Source organism: Mauremys mutica, chromosome 1 (genome assembly GCF_020497125.1).
Source record: "Mauremys mutica isolate MM-2020 ecotype Southern chromosome 1, ASM2049712v1, whole genome shotgun sequence".
Lineage (NCBI taxonomy): Eukaryota > Metazoa > Chordata > Testudines > Geoemydidae > Mauremys > Mauremys mutica.
This window is the reverse complement of record NC_059072.1, coordinates 163,459,212-163,483,134: the sequence shown is the minus strand read 5'-3', so window position 1 is coordinate 163,483,134 and position 23,923 is coordinate 163,459,212. Positions and strand designations below refer to the sequence as shown.

The 23,923-nt window shown below is 48.4% G+C and overlaps 1 protein-coding gene across 5 annotated transcripts in view; it reads right to left on the bottom strand.

Annotated features, from left to right (window-relative positions):
• Positions 1-23,923, bottom strand: part of NME7 (NME/NM23 family member 7) — a 199,506-nt gene that overhangs the window by 28,324 nt on the left and 147,259 nt on the right. For all 5 annotated transcript variants that reach the window (XM_045001697.1, XM_045001700.1, XM_045001698.1 and 2 more), the window contains exon 11: positions 181-288. In XM_045001697.1, the coding sequence (XP_044857632.1) occupies positions 181-288 (108 nt within the window). The remainder of the gene's footprint in view (positions 1-180; positions 289-23,923) is intronic.

The window sequence follows — 23,923 nt, the reverse complement described above, 5'->3', positions numbered from 1 at the left end:
AAAAAACAACCAACCAACCAAAAAATAACAACAGAGTGCCGCCCCTTGAAAAGAGCCGCCCCAAGCCCATGCTTGGAATGCTGGTGCCTAGAGCTGGCCCTGGCTCCAGAAATTGCTAGGTTTATTTTCTAATTTTAAAAAACCCAGCTATAAAAAGGGTTTATATTTGCTGAACCTTACCTCCAAAAGTCCATCCTCTGGTAGATCTGTACAGTGGACAGCATTCTGAATCTTGTTTTTACCAAAGATGGCACGCAGGGTTCCAGGTCGGAGGTGACGGGCTATTTCCTATTGAATATATAAATATTAACACCATGTGAACCTTATAGCCATGTTACATCATAGACAGTACAAACACACATCAAGTAAAGAATTCATTGTATGTTGATTAATATATGTACAATATACCAAAAATGAAAATTAAGAGGTAAGTTCCAACTTGGACTTCATGTATGCATTGTGTGGCTGAAAAGCCATGACCAGGATGGGAACCGAAGGGTGAAAACAGTCTGACATGAATCTAGTGTAATTCATAGATTCCAAGACCAGAAAGGACCATCTAATCTGACCTCCTGTATAACACAAGTTACAGAACATTCAAAAAACAATTCCTAAATCATTTCTTTTAGAAAAAACATCCAATCTTGATTCAAAAATGGTGACTGAGAATCCACCATGACCCAATGCTGAATTACTCTCACTGTTAAAATTATTCCTTATTCCCAATCTGAATTTGTCTAGCTTCAACTTCCAACCATTGGCTCATGTTATGCCTTTCTCTGCTAGACTGAAGAGTACATTATTAAATATCTGTTCCCTAGGTGGATACGTCTAGATTACAATCAAGTCACCCCTTAACCTTCTGAAGAAGCAGCAAAGAATCCTGTGGCACCTTATAGACTAACAGACATTTTGCAGCATGAGCTTTCGTGGGTGAATACCCACTTCTTCGGATGCAAACCTTCTGTTTGTTAAGCTAAATAAACTGAGCTCCTTGAGTCTATCACTATGAAACCACCAGGGATTGTCAGCAGGGATAGAACTCAGGACCTTCCACAATATATGCCTAAGCACCTAACACTTGAACTAATGGAATTAGCTGTGCATATGTAGCAGGCTCTTATCCACTAGATGGACCAGTCACTAGAGATAAAACACGATCACACACACTTAGCTAATGCAGAGTGCTACACTAGCTCTCCTCCAACCTGAAGAAGCAGATTTTCACTTTAAATTTGACATGGTCAAAACTGAGCTCCTGATGCACCCTCAAGACCCTTCCTCTTTTCTCTGTCACTGTGGACACCACCGTCTATATTCCTCCTAATCATTCAGCTCCATAACCCCAAGCACCAACATATTCAGGCTATATCTAAATCTTGCCCTTTCTTCCTTCATAACATTTCAAAGATTCCACCTTTCCTCTCAGTCCACACCCCCAAATTGCTTATTCAGGCGCTCATCTCACATCATGACTCCTGCAACCGTGCCCCACTCTAGTCCATTCAAAGCTTTGCTGCTGAGATCATCAACCTGTCCCATTGCTCTGACCATGTCAATCCCTCCGACCTCATATGAGTCCTGTCTCAACCATGCCAAATAAAAGTTTCTTGCCCTTACCTTCAAGGCCTCTCATAATGTAGCCCAGCCATACCTACCTGCTCTATTATCTTATTGTGCTGTCATTTGTCCCCTTTGCTCTGCCAACAATGCAGGATTGACCACCCACTTGTCTGCCTCTCCCACAAACACCTTTGAGCTTCCTTCCATTCCATCCCGTAGGCATGGAATAGCTTCCCTGAAAAAGCCACCATAATGCCACTGCCCTGTCCTCCACCTTGATGACTACAGAACACCACCAGCTGAGAGGAGTCACGTAGGTGATGAGCTGAGACTATTGCTACTGAATGGCTGATTTGTCTTAACAACAAAATATACACATACCAATCAACTGTGCACACAGCTAGTCTCTGGAAAAAACATGCTCATGCTACTCTTACCCTGGCTTTTCACACTCCAGTTTCATCCACCTGTTATGTCTTGTCTTGAACTAAGATTGAGGGAGGGACGGCATTCAGCCCAACCACCCCCAATCTGACTGAGGCCTGCACATACTTCTGTAATATTAATGGTAATTTAGTTAACATGTACCCATCTGAAAAGCAATTAAGCCATATTATGGCTGGATTGAATCTGGCCCAAACCACTTTCTTATGCGAAGCTTCATGTTCCCATTGTTACTGTGTGTATGCCAGGGTTAGGTTATTGTTTACTTGTCGTTATTGCTTTACTCTTTAGTTGTGGACACAGGAGAACACATGATGAAGACACTCTTCATCTCAATGGTATTTACAAGGATTTGCTTCCTAGTAAAGTCATGGGAGTAGTTGGGAGTAGGCATTGCCCCCCCTCCCAACTGCAAGCCATGGGCAGGTGCAGAATTTGCCCCCCCTTTCCCCCACGCAGTCCCATTGGCCTGACTGGAGCTGCCCCCCCAAATATAGAAGTCAAACTACACCTATGAGTAAAGTCCTAGAGATTCTCTTAAGAAATAAAAACCTCCTATACCAGATCATGTATTGGGATCGCCAATAACCTGAGATTGAGGAGGGTACAAAAATCACATGCGAGTTTACTGCATCTGCTTTGTACTTAAGTGAAGCCTGGCTTAAAATGACTGCTGATCCCAGTTGGCAGAGAGCGATAACAATTTGGCTTCTAGAAGCTTGAAGAGAGCTTCAGGCTTTCTGTCTTTTCAAGTAAAATTTAAAAAGACATTACAAATATTTCTGTAGCCATAAAATGTTAGCTACCACTTCAGCAAGAATTAGCTCAGAGGCAGACTTGAAAGTCAAAGTTTCATGTTCACACCTTTTCCCCTCCAGCTTATCTAAAATGCTGCTTTTAAAATCATTTTCCTCTCCCACTGTTCCAAACACATCCCTTCTTTCTCTGAATTCCTTCAGCACTTTCCCCTCACTTTTTTCATAAAATTCAATCTCCTTGTCCTCACTTTTACATCCCTGCAGAGTCTTGCTGTAGCCTACATCTCAGCTTTCTTTTCTTCCTACTCCACTTCCCAAGCCTCCCTTCTAAGTGCCTCGCATCTGTCCTTCTCCCATACTGCCTCTTATGCTTGGAAGTCTGGTTTTCCTTTAGCACCCTGTGACCTCCTAATCCTTCTCCAAACTTCCTCCAGGAAGCTTTCCACAGTGGCTGCTTGCAACATATCTCTCATCTCATCTCTCTCACAAACTCATGGCACCTATTGTATTAAGTCTGATTTTCCTGTGCCTGCATTAGATCATAGTTCACTGAGTCAAGTTTTGTGTCACCCTGTATGTTTAGTATAAAATAAAAATAATACTTCTTGAGCAATCTAAATAGATTCCTATTGCTTTCAGTTACTATATGTGACCAGAGATAAGACAATTTGCACTAAGTAGCCAAACAAGGGACCAACAAAGAATCAGTTCCCTTTTAATTATTAGTTCTTCAGTCTATTGCAGAAACACCAAAAAACCCACCTCTGGGATCAGAGACCCAGTATACTAGGCACAGTATAAAGAACCAACACAAAAACAGTTGATCTTTAGTTAAACATTAAAAAAAAGTATTGGAAATCTTGAGGATACTTCCTAAGTGGTCATTTCAGACGGGGCATTGCCTGTAGAACTCAAGCTACAGCTACGCTACAGAGCTTACAGCGGCAGGGCAGCACTGCTAGTGCAGACATTCCAAGCCAACGGGAGAGAGTTCTCCTGTCAGCTTTGTTACTCCAGCTCCTGCAAGCGGTGGTAGCTATGTCAGTGGGAGAAGCTCTCCCACCAACATAGCATGGTCCACACCGGCACTTATGTCGGTGTAAATTACATTGCTCAGGGGGGTGGATTATTCACACTCCTGTACGACACAGGTTATGTCAACATAAGCTGTAGTGTAGACATAGCCACAGTCCTTAGTGCAGATCTTAAGGTATATGCTTATTGCTTCCTATGTTTGTTGTTATACAATACATTTCTATTGCCTCTTTAGTACCAAGAGAGACACTCAAGTATATGGTCCTCTTATTTTTAATTAAGAAAACCAAAAAGCATTCTATTTATTTCAGTTCTCAGAGTTTATATTTTACACGCTATATATGCCTATTTTCATATTCTCTCCATTATATACATATATGTCTTTTCACTGTGCAGGAGTAACCTTGCCCATGTGGAATAATTTGCAAATTCTATGGACTCATTTCTCCTTGATGAGACGGGGCATTACGGAAGGCAGATTTTGCATTTTCCCTCTTGCCTTTAGTAGTGATAATTGTCAAAAACAGACTGAAAACAATAAAGATCTTTATGATGAGAGGGCTGGTTACTTTTGCTTCAACACTTCAGGTTAAATGGCTTTGTAGTTAAGAATGGATGAAGTATTTTTTTAAAAATTCAGAATTGTAACAAGTGTCAGACAAAGTGTTCCAGCCATAAATGCAGATTCCAAGTAGATTAAGCATTCAGTACAGATGAAATAGCCCAATGTAGCCAGAAAGGCAGGTGGTTAAAAGGTTTGTTAAACATGCATGTGTACTGCCATTTCTTGTGGACATGAGATAGTAGTTAAGTGTAATTCTGGAGGCAGACACTGACATCAGGCACTTATCTTTTCCTTCTCATTCAAGATCTGTATACAGTAGACTATCCATAAAGAGTCCTTTTTTAAAATAATCAGGCCATCATGCGGTTTCACTCCAGGTGAATGGTGGTTCCAATACCCTGGTGAATCAAGCACCAATTTGTTCAATCTCAATGTCAGGTTTACAGATGAGATGGGCAGAATTCAATTTGAATTTTTTTAAATGGGTTGACAGATATAAATGTTTCTTTAAGCATTTTTTCTGTTTTGATTGTTTTAAAATTTCACAGTTATAGGAAATTATGGGGGGGGGTCAGACAATTATTTAACATCAAGATTCAAAACATTAAAGCTTTATAACCATTAAAAGACAAATTGCCAACATCATACGTAAAATATACAAAATAAATACTTGAAATCAAACTAAGAAGTTCTCAAGCAGCATTTATCCTACTTTGCCTATCTGTCATTGATAGAAATAGTTGTCATTGGTTTGTATGTGTACAGTGAAATTAACATTTACCAACATTGACTAAAAAAATCGAATCCTTCCAAGCCTAGTTATAGATCTAATTTTTCACCGCTTTGCCCCTAATGATATGGAAATGTTTGCCCCTTCAACTTTGCCATCCACAAGGATAATTAAGAAGACACAATGACCACAATTGTCTTTCACTGCCATGAGCTCCAGAATAGACTTTCTAGCTTTTGTAAAGTTTAAAAACCCAGGAGATCATCTCCTTGAAAAGCAAGTGACTTCAGTATCAATGGTGATTAAGTCCATCATGAAAAACACCATGCCCACAAATATGCCTGTCTTGATCTCTTTAAGAATGGCCCTACCTCAAGTGGCAACATCCTGACTTAGTTTCTGCAATATATTCCAAATGATAATTTTAGACCATAGTCTTCATTGCTCTAGACACCACTCCTTGTTGCCTCAAAAGTCTCAGCAAGGGATAGAATTAATTCATGTATTATACTTCAGGTCAGACTACATGATCACAGTGGTCTCTTTTGGCCTCATAATCTTTGAAAGAGCTTGAAGTTCCTGTCATCTTTTGGGACTTAAATAGATCAACTTGAAATGTCTTTGAAAATAAGGTCACATTTTAAGATAAAGATAACCCTTTCCAAGTCGCAGAATATCAAGTTAATGCTTACGACTGATGCAGTGCACAACATCATGAGGAGTAGTTTGTCTGAACTCGCCCTGCATGCCATTTGAGCAGCCCATATCCACCTCTGCTCCTTCTAAATTCAGGTCAACCAGTTTGAGATATGCTCTTCTATTGTGATCACTATCATGCCTAAACTGGTTTTTATTCCACAGGGTTATACCATCTGCTACGTAAGCAGAGCCTAAGGTTTCCCAATCCGCACAGATCTGACGTCAATTTAGCCATCAGCAACTGTAAGCGATAAGCTTTCTGTTTGTATTCCTGAGATACTTCCCAAGGAGACTAATTTGTCGTCTTTATAAAGTCTTTCATTTGTTTGGGTGTTAGCGTAGTTGCTCCAAGATGCTTCAGCTCTGGCCTGTCAGTTGAAGAATATTTCAGAAGTCCGAAAACCTGAAATCAGGCTCCATGTTAAACACTTGGTTCTCTTCCTTTATTTTATGAAGTAATTAGTAATAAGAGCTTCTTGTTGACAAAGTGACGCATTTTCTGTTTACATGCACTCCACGTGAGCAGCAGAGAGGTCAAATACATGTAGGGAATCAATACTAAAGGTCTAATACCCACTTCCAAGTCTTACCAGAAAATTTCCTGTGCTTTCTGAAAATTGCAGTAAAAACTTTTAATTGTTTTGACATGTAGCCAACTGATATGTAGATTATCATAAATGGAATGAGAGTTTATATCTAAGTTCCTTATATTCTTTAGCATAATCTCCTGTCCATGCATATTAAGCTTACTTGGCTTTAGGCCCTCAGTATTGCCCTCCACTGATTCAGGTTAATTTTTTTAAGTTCCAAAACACCCAGCCGAAGTGGTTTGACATGTTCCAGACATTTTTCATTTTTTTTTTAAATCAACCAATTCTGTGCACATATAGTTGTGTGTTTAAAGCAGTGTGTGAGTCAAGGATTGATTTGCAAATTAAATTGCCTGGCCCAGGGAGCAGCAGCCAAGTATGCAATTGCAAGGCAGTAAAAAATGTATCAGATCGTGTTTGGCAGCAGTAGCAGCAAGTAATCAAACTGGAGTTTATTTTACTACGAAGTCTGCTCTGACTTGGTTGACAAATTCAACTATTGCTTGCCTTGCTGGTAAAAAAAAAAAAGAAAAAAAGGCAGCGTTTGAACTCGGATTGAAGCCACGTCCCTTTTGCGAGCTATATTCACCCACTTAAAATCAAACCATGCTCTGTATTGTAACCTCAGCAGCTGCTGCCTAAGCTTGCAAGTCTCTGAAAAATTGCTACACAGCCTATTCTCTTCAGCTCGGCCTCTTCTTTTTCCTCTTCCCTGAGGCAGTTCAATTCTCATTGCTTCACTCCCACTCATTCCCTCTAGCCAACCTTCCCTCTGACTGGCAGCCGAATGGTGCTGCAGGCTTGATATCACTCAATCCGCCCACAGACTTCCTATTCTGTGGGCAGGAAATTTGACACACTTACTAGACCAGACAGCATTTCTACTTGTCCTGGACTTTTCTGGTCTACACTTGAACACAATGCTGGTGCCTAAATGACTTCTCACAGAAAGTTATTCCATTGCATTATTTAGGAATGCATCTGCCATAAACAATGGCCAAATTCAGATCTGGGGTAAACCGGTGTAATTCGTATGCAAGTTTCTGGGCTAGATTCAGTGATGATGTAAATGAAAAGTTACGTATGAGGTGTAAGTTGGTCAGAAAATGGATGTAAATGGTAAAATAACTTAATGATTTGGAATTCAGTAGGTCTGCAAAACGTGTGTAAATTACATGCTGACAGGTGGAAGGGGAGTGTGCAGCAAAGAGCAATTAATATGAGAGTGTAAAAAAAATAAGAGGTAGCCAAGCTTCGTGTACTCACAGTCTTCAAAAAATAGATTAGTTGCTTTATTTGAGTTCCATTCCCAGATCTGTTTTGACTCAATGTATGACTGTAAGCAAGACAAGATGGGTGAGGTAATATCTTTTATTCTGTTGGTGAGAGAGAGAAGCTTTTGAGCTGAAAAAGAGCTCTTCTTCAGGTCTGGGTCCTGAGATCTGACAAAGAGCTCTGTGTCAGCTCAAAAGCTTGTCTCTCTGACCAACAGAGGTTAGTCCAATAAAAGATATTATCTCACCCACCTTGTCTCTCTAATATTGTAGGATCAACATGGCTACAACATTGCATACAATGATGACTTTAAGCAAGTCACTTAAACTCTATCGGTGAAATCTGGCCCCAGTGAAAGTCAGTGGTATTTTTGCCATTTACTTCAATGGAACCAGGATTTCACCCTGTGTGTTTATTTATCCACCTGTAAAACATGGACAACAATACTTGCCTATGTATCAGGGGACATTATGGGGTTTTACTGATTAATGCTTGTACAGCACTTGGAGGTCCTCAGATAAAAGGAGCTATACAGCTGAAACACAACATCAGTCTGCAAGCATTCTGACTGAATATTACCCCAGCAGAACAAATGGGGCAGGTATTTCTTCCTCCTGAATTTTAGGAGAAAGAGAAAAGCAATTTACACTCACAAAAACAGTTCAGGAAAACTGCTTCATTGTACACACATGCGTGCGCACGTACAGTTAAGTTCAAAGACGCTGTTCCTGAAATCACCACAAAATTACTCATGCTGGGAAAATTCAGAGTTTGCCTAGTGTACAAAGATAGCAGGGTCCAAGATGATGAAAGTTACGTCTGGTCATTTCTGGCTTCGATCCTCCCATCACACACATGAACAAAGAAAGAAAGAAATGCAGAAGAGGAAAGAACTACCACAAAATTCTACAAGATTTACCTAGCTAAGCCACCTTGCTCCCTTCAAAGGGAGTTTGCAGCCTTGTTGAGGTGCGCAATGTACATATCCTGGGGATGATGCCAGAGATCCATCTCACTGATTCTGGGCCACCCCCAGAGATACCCTTCTTCTCTTATCCAGCAATAAGTCTTCCTTTGGAATAATGAAGGTATTGGCTGCTTTCCACATGGCAGCTCACTGCTCCTTTCTGAAAGGGGTGCAGAAGCCATGGGGTGGAAATATTACTATTTGTATTACAGTAGTTCTTTAAAAGCCTCAACTGAGATCAGGATCCCATTGTGTTAGGTGCTGTACATGTATATTAAGAGACAGTCCTTGCCCTAGGAGCTTACAACCCATCTTGACACAACAGACAGAGTGGGAGAAAAGAGCATCATCTCCATTTTCAGAGCGAGAACTGAGGCACAGGGAGATTAAGTAACTTGCCCAAGGTTACCCAGGGATGTGTGACAAAACTGGAAAATGAGCCTAGGTCTCCTAAATCCCTGCCCAGTTCCTCAACTGTCCTTGCTCTCTGGGTTAATGTTGCTTTAATTCCTGAGCAGATTTCAGATCAGGTGTCTGCCCAGTCCCCTCCCTGACACAGAGAGCCCCTCAATTCCATCTGGGCATCTCCCAAAACCATTCCATCCAGAGTCTGCACAGAGGGGCTTCGTGTGGGCTTTCCCTCCCTTGCTCCCTATCACAGTGCTGTTCTGTGCACTCAACCATTTCAGTTTTTAAAAAACAATCCAGTGTTTGGTTACCGTACATCTTCTCAGACTATAAGTAAACGAAACTGCTAAAAATTCTGCTCAGGTTGCCTTGCAGTAGAAAGGAGAATGTGAGCATATGCTGAGCAGAGCAGTGAGAAACACCCTAAATTATTCATCGACAGCGTGTTTATTGAGTCACTCATTTCATATCCAGCTTTTTAAATGTCTTTGTTTAATTGATGGTTTCAGAGATAATGAGACTGATGCTACAGAGTGAAACCTGGTATTGCAGCTGCTCGTGCTTGCTGCTGTCAGCTACAGCAGAGGTGAAAGGATGGAAAACCAGAGATCACCTGCTTCTTTCTGATACAGAAGGGTAGCTGGCTCAGCTTGCGACATATTTCTGCCCTTCTAAGCCACTGACAATGTAACCTAAGCAGAAGAGACTGGAGAGACTCTCAGACAGCAGTAGTATGCATTTCTTGTGTTATTACAATGGCACAGTATGTGATGTGGTATGCAAACCCCACTAGGGAAACTCAGCCCATATGTACTCTGTCCCAATTCTTCCACTGGGAACAATCCCATCATGCCTTTAAACGATCAAAGCATATAGTTAGGTCACAAGCAGTTGTCTAGGAAGCCAGCTGCAGCTTCCAAGGAACCTGTGTAGATTGGTTTTAAATCACATTCCATATCCTAGCCAGTTCTTGTGGTTCCACTGCAGCTGGGAGTCCTATACAGAGTGGGTGAGCTTCCCCCTAGAGGGGTCTACAGCACGAGTGACAGTTCCTCACAGATCTGACTCTTCGGGGTATTTCAAATCCACATGTAGCGAGTCGGTGTGGCTTCCCTCCGGGCCAGCAGAGGGCGCTCCCTGCCAGACGCCCAAGTGGGCTGAGACACCACTTCCTGGTCCCGCCCCCCGGAAGTCAAGGGGCGGGACAGGAAGTATAAAGGGAGGGTGCCAGAGCTCAGTCAGGGGCCAGCAGCCGCCGGGAGCAGACGTGCCGGCGGGAGCTCCTGCCTGGGAGCCCCCTAGGAACCAAGGCAGCTGTCCCGACTGGCCCCCGCTTCCCCGCGCCCACTACGAGGAGGAACCGCCAGGACTACCCTGGGACCGGTACTGGGACGAGCCGCCGGATCGCCCCTGCGCCCCCCCCGAAGAGGAGCCGCCGGGGCCTCCCCGGGCCTGCTACCCGGAGGAGCCGCCGGAGCAGGCCGGGCCGGACTTCCCGGAGGTGCTACCAGACCTCCCACCAAGCCCGGACCCGGAGGAGCCGAGGACCTTTGACTGGCCCGAACCTGGTACAAGTGTGCAGGTAGGCCCCGAGGGGGATATGGAGTGTAGCCCGGGGATAGCCGACCCCTGTCAGGCTACGGACACTGAGGTCCCCATGTCAGTGTGTTGCGGTCAGGACCCCACTGACCAGCGGCCGTGAGAGCCGCTAATAGGGCCCCGGGCTGGAACACAGTGGAGTGGGCGGGCCTGTGTTCCCCCTTCCACCCCACTCGCGGGTGGCAGTTTCCCCTCACATCAGCGCTCAGGCACAGAAGCCTGCTATATTGCCTTTGCTGTTGCCCAGCCCCTGCTCCAGAGGCCTGGCCTTATACTGACTTTGCTGTTGCCCAGCCCCTGCTCCAGAGGCCTGGGCTTATATTGACTTTGTGGTTGCCCAGCCCCTGCTCCAGAGGCCTGGGCTTATATTGACTTTGCTGTTGCCCAGCCCCTGCTCCAGAGGCCTGGGCTTATATTGACTTTGCTGTTGCCCAGCCCCTGCTCCAGAGGGCCTGGGCTTATATTGCCTTTGCTGTTGCCCAGCCCCTGCTCCGGAGGGCCTGGGCCGAATTGACTTTGCTGGTGCCCAGCTCCCGCTAGAAGGGTCTGGGCCCAAGGACTGCTGTCCTGCTGCCCGCCCTGACTGAGGGCCGGGGCGTATACTTATAGACTGTGTGCCTTGAGGTCAGCCCCTGCCTGAGGGTCTGAACCCCTGAAACCTTCGGGAGACTGATTGCCACCCGGGCCCTGGATCCAGAGGGCCCGAGGCGTAGGGTTGAGCTAACCCCTGATTCTTGTCACCCATCATTTAGAGGGGACAAGGAGCGAGTCGGTGTGGCTCCCCTCCGGGTCTGCAGGAGGGTTGAGCCCCGACTCGCCAGCTTACACTGGTGCCTTCTCTGAGGACCGACGACCTCCTACCCTGTGAGTAAGGGTAATAAAGCAGAGGGGAGGGGTATACCTACCCCTCCGAGGACCAAGAATGGACATGGAGCGCCTGATTCAACGCCTTGTGGAAAGCCAAGAGCGGCAGCAGGCTGCTCAGCTGCAACAGCAACAGCACCAGCAGGCCGCTCAGCATGAGCAACAGCGGCAACGGGATGCCGCCCACCTCCGGCTCACCCAGGAGCTACACGCGGCCCAGATGGAGCAGCAGCAGCAGTTGCTACAACAGCTGGGGACCCAGCTCCAACAGCTCCTGGTTACCCCCCCTCGTCCCACGGGAGGACCGGCTGGCGAGGGGCCAGGAGCCCCCCGGATGGCGGCTCCCCTCCGCTTGACTAAGATGGGCCCGGATGATGACCCCGAAGCTTTCCTGGTCACTTTCGAGCGCGTGGCCCTAGTCGCAGGGTGGGCCCGGGAGCATTGGGCCACACTGCTGGCCCCGTACCTGACCGGGGCGGCCCAGACGGCTTACCGAGACCTAGCGACTGAGGACGCGCGCGACTATGACCAGGTAAAAGCGGCTATCCTAGACGCACTGGACATCAGCCCCGAGACGTTCCGGCAAAGATTCAGATGCCAGGCGTATCCACCGGGCGCCCGGCCGTGGGCGGTGGCACAGATGTTAAAGGAGGCCGGCCGCCGCTGGCTCCTCCCCGAGCTCCGGACCGCAGAACAAGTGACCGAACAAGTCATTTTAGAACAGTTTGTTAACATCCTGCCCTCCCGAGGAAGGGCCTGGGTGCTTCGCCATCGCCCGGCGACGCTCGGGGCAGCGGTGTCGCTTATGGAAGACTTCCTGGCCGCCGAGACAGCGACGGGGCCAACCCTTCCGCGACCCAGCACCAGGCCCGAAGCCGCCCACCCGGAGAAAAGGGGGAGCCCCGCGAGCGCCGTGCGACGTCCCGGCCGCGGGCTTGCCTCGCACCCAGAGTCTCGAACCCGGTCGCGGGAAGCCGAACCCCGAACAAGACCTGCCGGCCCCAGCCCCAGAACCCCGGGAGTCCGGCGAAGCCCGCCCCGGAGCCCAAGCCGAGGGACCGCTCGGAGTAACCGGCCTGAGCTCGGTCCGTGTTTTCGTTGCGGGAAGTTGGGGCACCTCCAGAGGGATTGCCCCAACATGGACTGCAGCTATGGACAAGTTTGGGCTGGACACAACCGGGCCCGGCCGGCCCTGCATCCCAAACTCACCGTCGCCGTGGTCGTTGGGGGCCGGAGCGTCGAGGCCCTGATCGACTCCGGCTGTGGCCAGACACTAGTCCGCCAGGGCTTGGGACCCCGAGCAGACCCCAGCTTGCAACCAATACACTTGCAGTGCATCCACGGGGATGTCCGCCCGTATCCCAGCGCCCGAGTCTCCCTGACGGTTGCGGGAGTCACCCGGAGCTTAACCGTCGGCCTTGCCCCCCACTTGGCGTATCCCGTTGTCCTCGGTCGGGACTGGCCCGCCTTCGAAGAAGTCCTTCGAGCTACGCCAACTCTGGAAGCGGAACCCCGGGAGCCCCTACCCGAGTCCACCGGGGACACCATCGAGGGGGAGCCCGCAGCCGCAGACGACGCGGAGAGGCCAACGGGACCCTCCCGGGACCCCCGCCTCTACACCGACTTCTGCCGCGACCAACGAGCCGACCCCACGCTCGGCCACTGTTACAAACAGCTCGCGGCGGTGGATGGGGCCATCCTGGACCCCCAACGGGCGGCCCAATGGCCCCACTTCGAGCTCCGCCGAGACCGACTCTATCGGATAGACCGAGACTCCCGCACTCGCGAACCTCAGGTTCAGCTATTAGTTCCCCAGTGCCACCGGCGGGCCGTACTGAAGTTGGCCCACGATGTGCCGGCCGCCGGGCATCTGGGGCAGGAGAAGACTTTGGCAAGGATCCTGGGGCGGTTCTTCTGGCCAGGGATCCATCCCGACGTCCAGAAGTACTGCAGCTCATGCCCACAATGCCAACTTGCCGCTCCACCAGGGGTACCTCGAGCGCCCCTAGTCCCTATGCCACTCATGGAAACACCCTTTGAGCGGGTTGCCATGGACCTTGTGGGGCCCCTGCCGAAAAGCACGGCCGGATTCCGGTATGTTTTGGTCCTCGTCGACTACGCCACCCGGTTTCCGGAGGCCGTCCCGCTACGAAGTACGACCGCCCGGGCTATTGCCAAAGAGCTGGTAAAAATATTCGCAAGAGTCGGACTCCCCCGGGAGATTTTGACGGACCAAGGAACTAATTTCACCTCCCGGCTGTTGAAACAAGTGTGCACCATCTTGGGGGTAAAACAGCTCCGCACGTCCGTATACCATCCGCAAACGGACGGGCTGGTGGAGCGTTTCAATCGCACCCTCAAAGGGATGATGCGAAAGTTCCCACCAGAGGAGCTCCGCTACTGGGACCAGTTCCTACCGGCCCTGTTATTGGCCGTCCGGGAAGTCCCCCAGTCTTCGACGAGATTCTCCCCATTTGAGCTGCTGTATGGACGCCGGCCGCGGGGCCTCCTCGACCTAATGCGGGAGACCTGGGAGCAGTCGGCCTCCCCAGCCCAGGGCCTCCTGGAATATGTCCTACAGTTACAGGGGTACTTGTCCCAAGCCGGGACCCTAGCGCGGGAGAACCTGAAAAAGGCCCAGGAACAACAAGAGCGGGCCTATAACCAAGGGGCTCGAGACCGGGAGTTTAAGCTGGGGGACCGAGTCCTACTCCTCCTACCGTCCAGCGAGTCCAAGTTATTGGCTCGCTGGCAGGGACCATATGAGGTCGTCCGGAAGGTGGGAGCGGTCAATTACGAGGTACGCCGGCCCGATAGCCGCAAAGGGACTCAGCGGTACAACGTAAATCTGCTAAAACCACGGCACGACCGGGAGGGCCTCTTAATCAACCCGTACCTGCCGGAGCCAGAATTGGGCCCCCGAGTGCCCGAAACAGACGACCCCCCGACCCCCCTGCTTGGGGAGTCACTCTCCGAGGACCAGCACAAACAAGCCAAGTGTCTCCTACAGGCCTTCCAAAAGACCTTTACCGCCGTTCCGGGGTACACTACGTTGGTCTGCCACTCAATTCAAACGGAGCCCGGAAAGGTGGTCCGAGAGACAACCCGTCCGCTGCCCTACAGGATGCGGAAGGCCGTTGAGGAAGAGGTACAAGCGATGCTGGCTCTGGGGGTCATTGAGCCCTCCCTAAGCGAGTGGCGTAGCCCCATAGTCCTGGTGCCCAAGCCCGATGGCACCCGTCGGTTCTGCATCGACTTCCGGGGGGTGAATGCCATCTCCCGTTTCGATGCCTACCCGATGCCCCGAGTGGACGAGCTATTGGACCGACTGGGAGAGGCCCGATTTATTACCACCCTGGACCTCAGCAAGGGGTATTGGCAAATCCCCCTTGAGGAGACCTCTAAAGAGAAGACAGCCTTTGCCACCCCGACGGGACTGTACCAGTTCACCAGGATGCCCTTCGGTCTCCACGGGGCCCCCGCGACCTTCCAGAGGCTGATGGATCGCCTGCTTCAAACCCATCACGACTATGCTGCCGCGTACCTGGACGACGTGGCCGTCTATAGTCGTCGGTGGGAAGACCATCTGCCCCGGGTCGCGGCCATCCTGAGGTCCCTAAGACAGGCGGGGTTGACGGCTAACCCCAAGAAGTGCCGGGTCGCCTGGCAGGAGACTACATACCTAGGGTACACTGTTGGCAGGGGGCAGGTAAAACCCCTGGTGGGAAAGGTCCAGGCCCTAATGGAATGCCCGACCCCAACCACCAAACAGCATGTCCGGCAGTTCTTAGGCCTGGTCGGGTATTACAGGAGGTTTGTTCCCCAGTTTGCCTCCATAGCGGCACCCCTCACCGGCCTACTAACAAAGGACAGTCCCCGGCAACTGAAGTGACCCCAGAATGCGAGTCAGCCTTCCGGCGCCTCCAGGAATGCCTCTGTCGGGAACCGGTCCAGTATAGCCCGGACTTCGATCGAGGGTTCATCCTACAGACCGACGCCTCCGAGGTAGGACTGGGGGCCGTCCTGTCCCAGGAGGTGGAGGGACAGGACCACCCCGTGCTGTATTTAAGCCGTAAGCTGTTCCCCCGTGAGCGAAATTATGCAGTGGTGGAGAAGGAGGCGCTGGCCATAAAATGGGCCTGCGAAGCCCTCCGTTTCTACCTCTTGGGGGCGCCCTTCACCCTGGTCACAGACCATGCCCCCTTCACCTGGCTGACGCGGATGAAAGACAAGAATGCCCGCATCATGAGGTGGTACTTGGCCTTGCAGCCGTATGCTTTTACTATTCTGCATCGGGCTGGCAAGGACCATGCGAACGCCGACTTCATGTCTCGCATTGGGGGAATGGAAGGGCCTGGCCCCGATCAGCGGGAGCCAGACTTGAGCGAGTCGGTGTGGCTTCCCTCCGGGCCAGCAGAGGGCGCTCCCTGCCAGATGCCCAAGTGGGCTGAGACACCACTTCCTGGTCCCGCCCCCCGGAAGTCAAGGGGCGGGACAGGAAGTATAAAGGGAGGGCGCTAGAGCTCAGTCAGGGGCCAGCAGCCGCCGGGAGCAGACGTGCCGGCGGGAGCTCCTGCCTGGGAGCCCCCTAGGAACCAAGGCAGCTGTCCCGACTGGCCCCCGCTTCCCCGCGCCCACTACGAGGAGGAACCGCCAGGACTACCCCGGGACCGGTACTGGGACGAGCCGCCGGATCGCCCCTGCGCCCCCCCCGAAGAGGAGCCGCCGGGGCCTCCCCGGGCCTGCTACCCGGAGGAGCCGCCGGAGCAGGCCGGGCCGGACTTCCCGGAGGTGCTACCAGACCTCCCACCAAGCCCGGACCCGGAGGAGCCGAGGACCTTTGACTGGCCCGAACCTGGTACAAGTGTGCAGGTAGGCCCCGAGGGGGATATGGAGTGTAGCCCGGGGATGGCCGACCCCTGTCAGGCTACGGACACTGAGGTCCCCATGTCAGTGTGTTGCGGTCAGGACCCCACTGACCAGCGGCCGTGAGAGCCGCTAATAGGGCCCCGGGCTGGAACACAGTGGAGTGGGCGGGCCTGTGTTCCCCCTGCCACCCCACTCGCGGGTGGCAGTTTCCCCTCACATCAGCGCTCAGGCACAGAAGCCTGCTATATTGCCTTTGCTGTTGCCCAGCCCCTGCTCCAGAGGCCTGGCCTTATACTGACTTTGCTGTTGCCCAGCCCCTGCTCCAGAGGCCTGGCCTTATACTGACTTTGCTGTTGCCCAGCCCCTGCTCCATAGGCCTGGGCTTATATTGACTTTGCTGTTGCCCAGCCCCTGCTCCAGAGGCCTGGACTTATATTGACTCTGTTGTTGCCCAGCCCCTGCTCCGGAGGGCCTGGGCCGAATTGACTTTGCTGGTGCCCAGCTCCCGCTAGAAGGGTCTGGGCCCAAGGACTGCTGTCCTGCTGCCCGCCCTGACTGAGGGCCGGGGCGTATACTTATAGACTGTGTGCCTTGAGGTCAGCCCCTGCCTGAGGGTCTGAACCCCTGAAACCTTCGGGAGACTGATTGCCACCCGGGCCCTGGATCCAGAGGGCCCGAGGCGTAGGGTTGAGCTAACCCCTGATTCTTGTCGCCCATCATTTAGAGGGGACAAGGAGCGAGTCGGTGTGGCTCCCCTCCGGGTCTGCAGGAGGGTTGAGCCCCGACTCGCCAGCTTACACCACACCAATAAAGGGGATATGAAGAAGGCTGTGATCTGCAACCCCTCTTCTGCATGGCTATCAACTGCTCTATCATCCACTCGTTAAATTTTCAAACAAGCACCTTTGTGCTTTTTCCCATACCGCCCCTCACACTTGCGAGATACTCCACAGAAACATCTGCAAAGCTACCTCATTATCCTCCTTCAAATCCCTCTGTACAGCTCTTGTTTTCTGTGATGCTTGTAAAAAAACCTTGACAACGGCTAGGCTGCTGGTTGCAGAGACGACTGCCTATCATACTGACCAGTACTGTCTCATTGTTTACTTGTACTTTTGTTTGTCTGTATCCATCTGTTATCTCTCGCTTATACTTTAACTGCAAGCTCTTTGGGGCAGGGACTGTTTTTTTGTTTTGTGTTTGTACAGCACCTAGCACAATGGGATCCTAGTCCATGGCTGGGGTGCTTACAAGCTACACATATACATAATAACAGTCAAACAGTATTCCTCACTGGCAACAGACATTCTGAGTGTTAACTACAACTCAGCATCTTACAGTAACCAGGGCACTGTTCTGGAAACCCGCCCCCAACAGATTCTGAGCAACACAAATGACAAACGCGAAAGGTGCTATATGCACCTGATCATGCCACTCTCTAGTCCTATTGATTTAAAGGGTGTTGGAAAATGCTCAGTACAGCCCAGCACTGAGCCCTATACAAGCAAATAATTATCATAGAATGTCAGGGTTGGAAGGGACCTCAGGAGGTCATTTAGTCCAACCCCCAACTCAAAGCAGGACCAATCCCCAGGCAGATTTTTACCCCAGTTCCCTAAGCGACCCCCTCAAGGATTGAACGCAAACCACTGAGCTATCCCTCCCCCACCTCTGAGTGACTGACAGAGATAAACCACTGTATGAAACTTTTTGGGGCAATCATAATTGACTCTTACCCACAGCCACTGCTGACCCTTACTACAGATCTCCTGTGGCACTTATGGAAAGATAAGGCAGCTAGCCCTCGAGTCCTAACAGAGTTAATTACATTCTGCTTTCTTACACTCTCCTTGCACTTTCAGCTAGATATTCCTCTTCACTGCCTGACCTAAACACCACCAACACTGCACATCTGCGGTGTTCCAACTCAGAGCAGGGAGCATTTCAGTGATGGATAAAGCCATTTCTGTTTGTAAACAAATTACAGAATCAGAAGATTGTGAGGTGCTTTGGAATCTATTTAGATGAAAGTTGCTATGTAAATACAAGGTCATTGTGACCAGCCATCTATCTTTAGCTGAGGAACTGAAGAGAAGGGAGACAGTAGTTCACTGCTATTGCAATATCTTTTCCCCTTCTAGACACTGTGACTGCAGCACTTCCCTTATCTTCTGAAAAAACACTGCTCCCTTTCTCTGTGGGAGGTCTGGTATCACAAGAGACTTTGTTTTGGTAAAATGCTCTCTCAGGTTTCGGGCTTTTAATCATTCAAAAAATATCCCTGTCTCAACTCATAGAGCATAGCCTCCCCATTTCTCCAAAATTCAACACAAGCCAAGCAAAGAAACAAACATCTTAGACAGAAATTAACCCAGATACCGAGTGCACTTCTAAAGCACATTCTATAAATGGATCTCACATAATGCTGTATAGACACTAATTAATTTAACCTCAAAAACACCACTGATAGGCAGGGAAGTCCTATTTTACAGGGGAAACCTAGGATAGAGAGATTGATATATTTGTCCAAATCAAACAATGAGTCTTGTAGGTAGAGCCAGGAACAGAATAGAACACAGATCTCCTGACTCCTAGTCCTGTGCCTTACTCACGAAAGCCATGTCTTTGCTGGGAAAAAAAGTGTGGCTTTAAAGCGTGTTAAAACCCCAGCATAGACAGGGAAAGCAGTATTTTTAACATGTGAGCTGGCAGGGGTCAACCCCAGAAGGAGCTAGCACCAACAAGTTTTAAACTACAACTTGCTTTGTCTACTCTAGGATCAGCAAAGAATCCTGTGGCACCTTATAGACTAACAGACGTTTTGCAGCATGAGCTTTCGTGGGTGAATACCCACTTCTTCAGATGCAAGCAGTGGAAATTTCCAGGGGCAGGTGTGTATATATAAGCAAGCAAGAAGCAAGCTAGAGATAACGAGGTTAGATCAATCAGGGAGGATGAGGCCCTGTTCCAGCAGCTGAGGTGTGAAAACCAAGGGAGGAGAAACTGGTTTTGTAGTTGGCTAGCCATTCACAGTCTTTGTTTAGTCCTAAACTGATGGTGTTAAATTTGCAGATGAACTGGAGCTCAGCAGTTTCTCTTTGAAGTCTGGTCCTAAAGTTTTTTTGCTGTAGGATGGCCACCTTAAAATCTGCTATTGTGTGGCCAGGGAGGTTGAAGTGTTCTCCTACAGGTTTTTGTATATTGCCATTCCTAATGTCTGATTTGTGTCCATTTATCCTTTTCCTTAGAGACTGTCCAGTTTGGCCGATGTACATAGCAGAGGGGCATTGCTGGCATATGATGGCATATATTACATTGGTGGACGTGCAGGTGAATGAACCGGTGATGGTGTGGCTGATCTGGTTAGGTCCTGTGATGGTGTTGCTGGTGTAGATATGTGGGCAGAGTTGGCATCGAGGTTTGTTGCATGGGTTGGTTCCTGAGCTAGAGTTACTATGGTGCGGTGTGCAGTTGTTGGTGAGAATATGCTTCAGGTTGGCAGGTTGTCTGTGGGCGAGGACTGGCCTGCCACCCAAGGCCTGTGAAAGTGTGGGATCATTGTCCAGGATGGGTTGTAGATCCCTGATGATGCGTTGGAGGGGTTTGAGCTGGGGACTGTATGTGATGGCCAGTGGAGTCCTGTTGGTTTCTTTCTTGGGTTTGTCTTGCAGTAGGAGGCTTCTGGGTACACATCTGGCTCTGTTGATCTGTTTCCTTATTTCCTCGTGTGGGTACTGTAGTCTTGAGAATGCTTGGAGGAGATTTTTCTAGGTGTTGGTCTCTGTCTGCGGGGTTAGAGCAGATACGGTTGTACCTCAGTGCTTGGCTGTAGACAATGGATCTTGTGGTGTGCCCGGGATGGAAGCTGGAGGCATGAAGGTAGGCATAGCGGTCGGAAGGTATTCGGTATAGGGTGGTGTTAATGTGACCACCACTTATTTGCACCGTGGTGTCTAGGAAGTGGACCTCCCCTGTAGATAGGTCCAGGCTGAGGTTGATGGAGGGGTGGAAGCTGTTGAAATCATGGTGGAATTTTTCCAGAGTCTCCTTCCCATGGGTCCAGATGATGAAGATGTCATCAATGTAGCGTAGATAGAGAAGGGGCGTGAGTGGACGGGAGCTGAGGAAGCGTTGTTCCAGGTCGGCCATAAAAAACCTACCGACCGCTATGCCTACCTTCATGCCTCCAGCTTCCATCCCGGGCACACCACAAGATCCATTGTCTAAACAAAGACTGTGAATGGCTTGCCAATTACAGAACCAGTTTCTCCTCCCTTGGTTTTCACACCTCAGCTGCTGGAACAGGGCCTCATCCTCCCTGATTGATCTAACCTCGTTATCTCTAGCTTGCTTCTTGCTTGCTTATATATACTCACCTGCCCCTGGAAATTTCCACTGCTTGCATCTGAAGAAGTGGGTATTCACCCACGAAAGCTCATGCTGCAAAACGTCTGTTAGTCTATAAGGTGCCACAGGATTCTTTGCTGCTTCTACAGAACCAGACTAACACGGCTACCCCTCTGATACTCTAGGATGTTAACATGCATTTAGCTAATGTGCCAAAAACACTACTTTTCCCCTATTGGAGATGTGGCCAAAAAGAAAAAAGCTTCTCTAATCTTACCAAGACCATGTTTACACTAGTAAAAAGACATTGTGTTTCAAAATGTGTTAGCTAACATGGTTTTTAAAAAGACTTTGCACCAAGATTAGACAAAGCAAGTGGTGTTAAAAAAATCATTAGTTGGTTGTCATCATCTAGTAGGGGAAGCAAAGGGTTGACCACAACTATTCGCCACATTTTTTAAATATAATTTGCCGTGTCTACACAAAATGCATAATATTGTTTAACATCATCTTAGCTAGCACACTGTGAAACATGACCTAATCTTCCCAGTCTAGAAAAACCCATTTATGCATAGTAAGCTCTGGAGTTGCAGAGTTAAAGATCAAGACAGGCTACCAAAAATATTTAACCTTTTTGAGGCCGAGCACTCAAACCATACAATTCTATACAAATGATTCAATTTTAGAAAGATCTATATTAGCTACAGAGAGCTTAACACATTGTGTATTTCATTCCACACAGGTAAAGAATGTGCTGCTTTTGTATCATTATCATTTTGAGTGTAAAGAGAGTTATCTATGATATGGGTCATCCCAGCCAACCTCTTTGGGTATGTCTACATTACAATCAGAGGTGCGACTGCCGCACATGTAGACATACCCATGCTAGTTTAGACCTAGCTAGCTTGGATTACAATAGCAGTGAATCCATGGCAGCACGGGCACCAGAGCAACCTGTACAAGCCTGCCCGGGACACTGGGTATGTACTTGAGTGGCTAGTCCTGCTGTCATGGCATCCAGTGATGTGGAGATGGGGGAGAAAGGCCAGCAATTGAGACAGACAGGTAGGAATCATGAGGTTTTCTACCTGTTGGCACAGTCAGCTTCCTGAGGTGATGCTAGGTTTTTGAGGGGGCTTGTGAGACCTCAGGCAGATTTCTATAACCTACTTAAATGTATTCAATATTACGAGTGCTTGGAAGCTGGATGGATCAGGGCCCTTATTATGGGGATGCTACAATGCCCATCATGGTGATGGACAGTATAGGAAAAATAAATAAATAGACTAGGTAGGTGTTTCAGCAACTGAGGGAAGGATGAAAAAGAATTCTAGCAGCAAAAAGGGGAATGGACCCCAGTTCCAGTCTCCCCGCACAAGTCACCAAAGACTCTGAAGGGAGACAAGGAAGCAGAGTTTTCTGAGCTCTCATCCCTCACTGCAGACAATATGTTTAATATCAGCTCTTCTCAGTTAAGTTTAACACTTAGCTCAATGCAATACCTTTTTATACCTAATTGCGGCAGTTTTATGACTACTGAACCTAGTTCAATGACTATCCCACGCAAGACTGATTTATGTAGAGGATTTAGTGCTCCTGAAAGGTTCTGGCCTGAATGTTCTGGAGAATATAAATCTCTATGCATGAGACAAGCACAGCACAGAAAGAGGCAGTGCCAGCTGTCTCTACATGTGGCCTTGTCAACGTGCCTTAGCCATGACTTGGAAGATCCACCTCTAGGATTTTAGAGTAGAATTCGATGTCCATGACCAGTCTTTGGCCTCTCTGCTGGGACTGCCAACAAATCCCGATTGATTTTGCACGTGTGATTCTGCCTATTAGAAACAGGACTGAGTCAACCAACTCATTTCACCGAACAGATAACACATGGCAAAATCTTTTGGGCGCTGCCAAGCTATGGCAGAGCACATTCAAACCAGCAGTTGAAATTGAAAGGATCTATATCCCATCACTAATTCCCTAACTGTTCTAATCTGCACAAGAAGATATTTTCAAGTGACAGTGGTTGCTATAGAGACCTCTTAATTAAAAGCACTTTGTTCTAATATAGTAAACTCTGTTGTCTGTCCAGGATGATTTTCATATGAAAAAAAAAAAGATATCTGAGCAGGTCATCCCCAGATGGTGGACGTCTGCCATATGAGCTGCATATCCATAAGGTAAAAAACAATGTACTTATCTTTTATTGTTTGGTTGGCTGGGTTTTATGAAGATACCTTCGGAAGCATGTAGAATATGTCACAGAATTAACATTATGAACACTGAATACATGCCTATTAGACTTAGACATTGGGGGTCTAGATTCTCAGCTGCACCCAATACACACTGGACGCAGTTTTGGCAGGGGGCACAAAGGAGGTAGTTCTGCACCACACTGGTGACTATGTAGTTTAGAGCAAACTCAGGGAGCACAATAGAGCGCTGGTCATATCCTGTTCCTTTGGGTACATCCCCTAATGAGCCTGCTACACTAGGGGCCAGGCAGAGAGTGGCATAGGGAGGTGTTTAAGGTAGAAGGGAATCCTGAACTGGCTAAATCTGTTGGCTTTATGGTTCTACTATTGTATTATCAGATCAGCACAAAGAGGCAATATCATGGAGAAGAATCTGACTCTGGAAGTTTACCCTTATAAGGAAATCATTAAACCACCTAGCTAATAGGCCTTGGCACAGTCTGTACCAGATTTTTCATTAGATCTGCAATAGCTGATATGCACAATTAAAACTGAAAGGACAGAGTCAGATGTTTGACCCTAAATAACATTTAAGCAATTCAATCATGTCCTTTCCATTACAGGCCTCCACAGACAGCATGACATAGAAACTGCTGCCTGTTATTGATCTGTTTGCTACTCTAGCCGACAATGATCTGTGGCTGAATGAATTTTTTTTAAATTTAACTTGTGCTGTTTCAAGGGGTAACTGATGATATAAATTTCTTCTTCATCAAAGAGTTATAATTGCCCTTCCTAGATGTTAATGTGTCTCTCTGTAGATGTGTAAGCAGTGATCATTAGGCAAATCAATACTAAACAAGGAAGACAACAAGCTTAGTTGCTTGAAAGAGTCGTACATTATATGATTATATATTCTAATATTTTATATGGTCATCTTTCACATCACATAAGAATGTGACATAGGCAGTGCAGTTATAAGACAGTATAAAACTACATAAGTATTTAGCCTTCA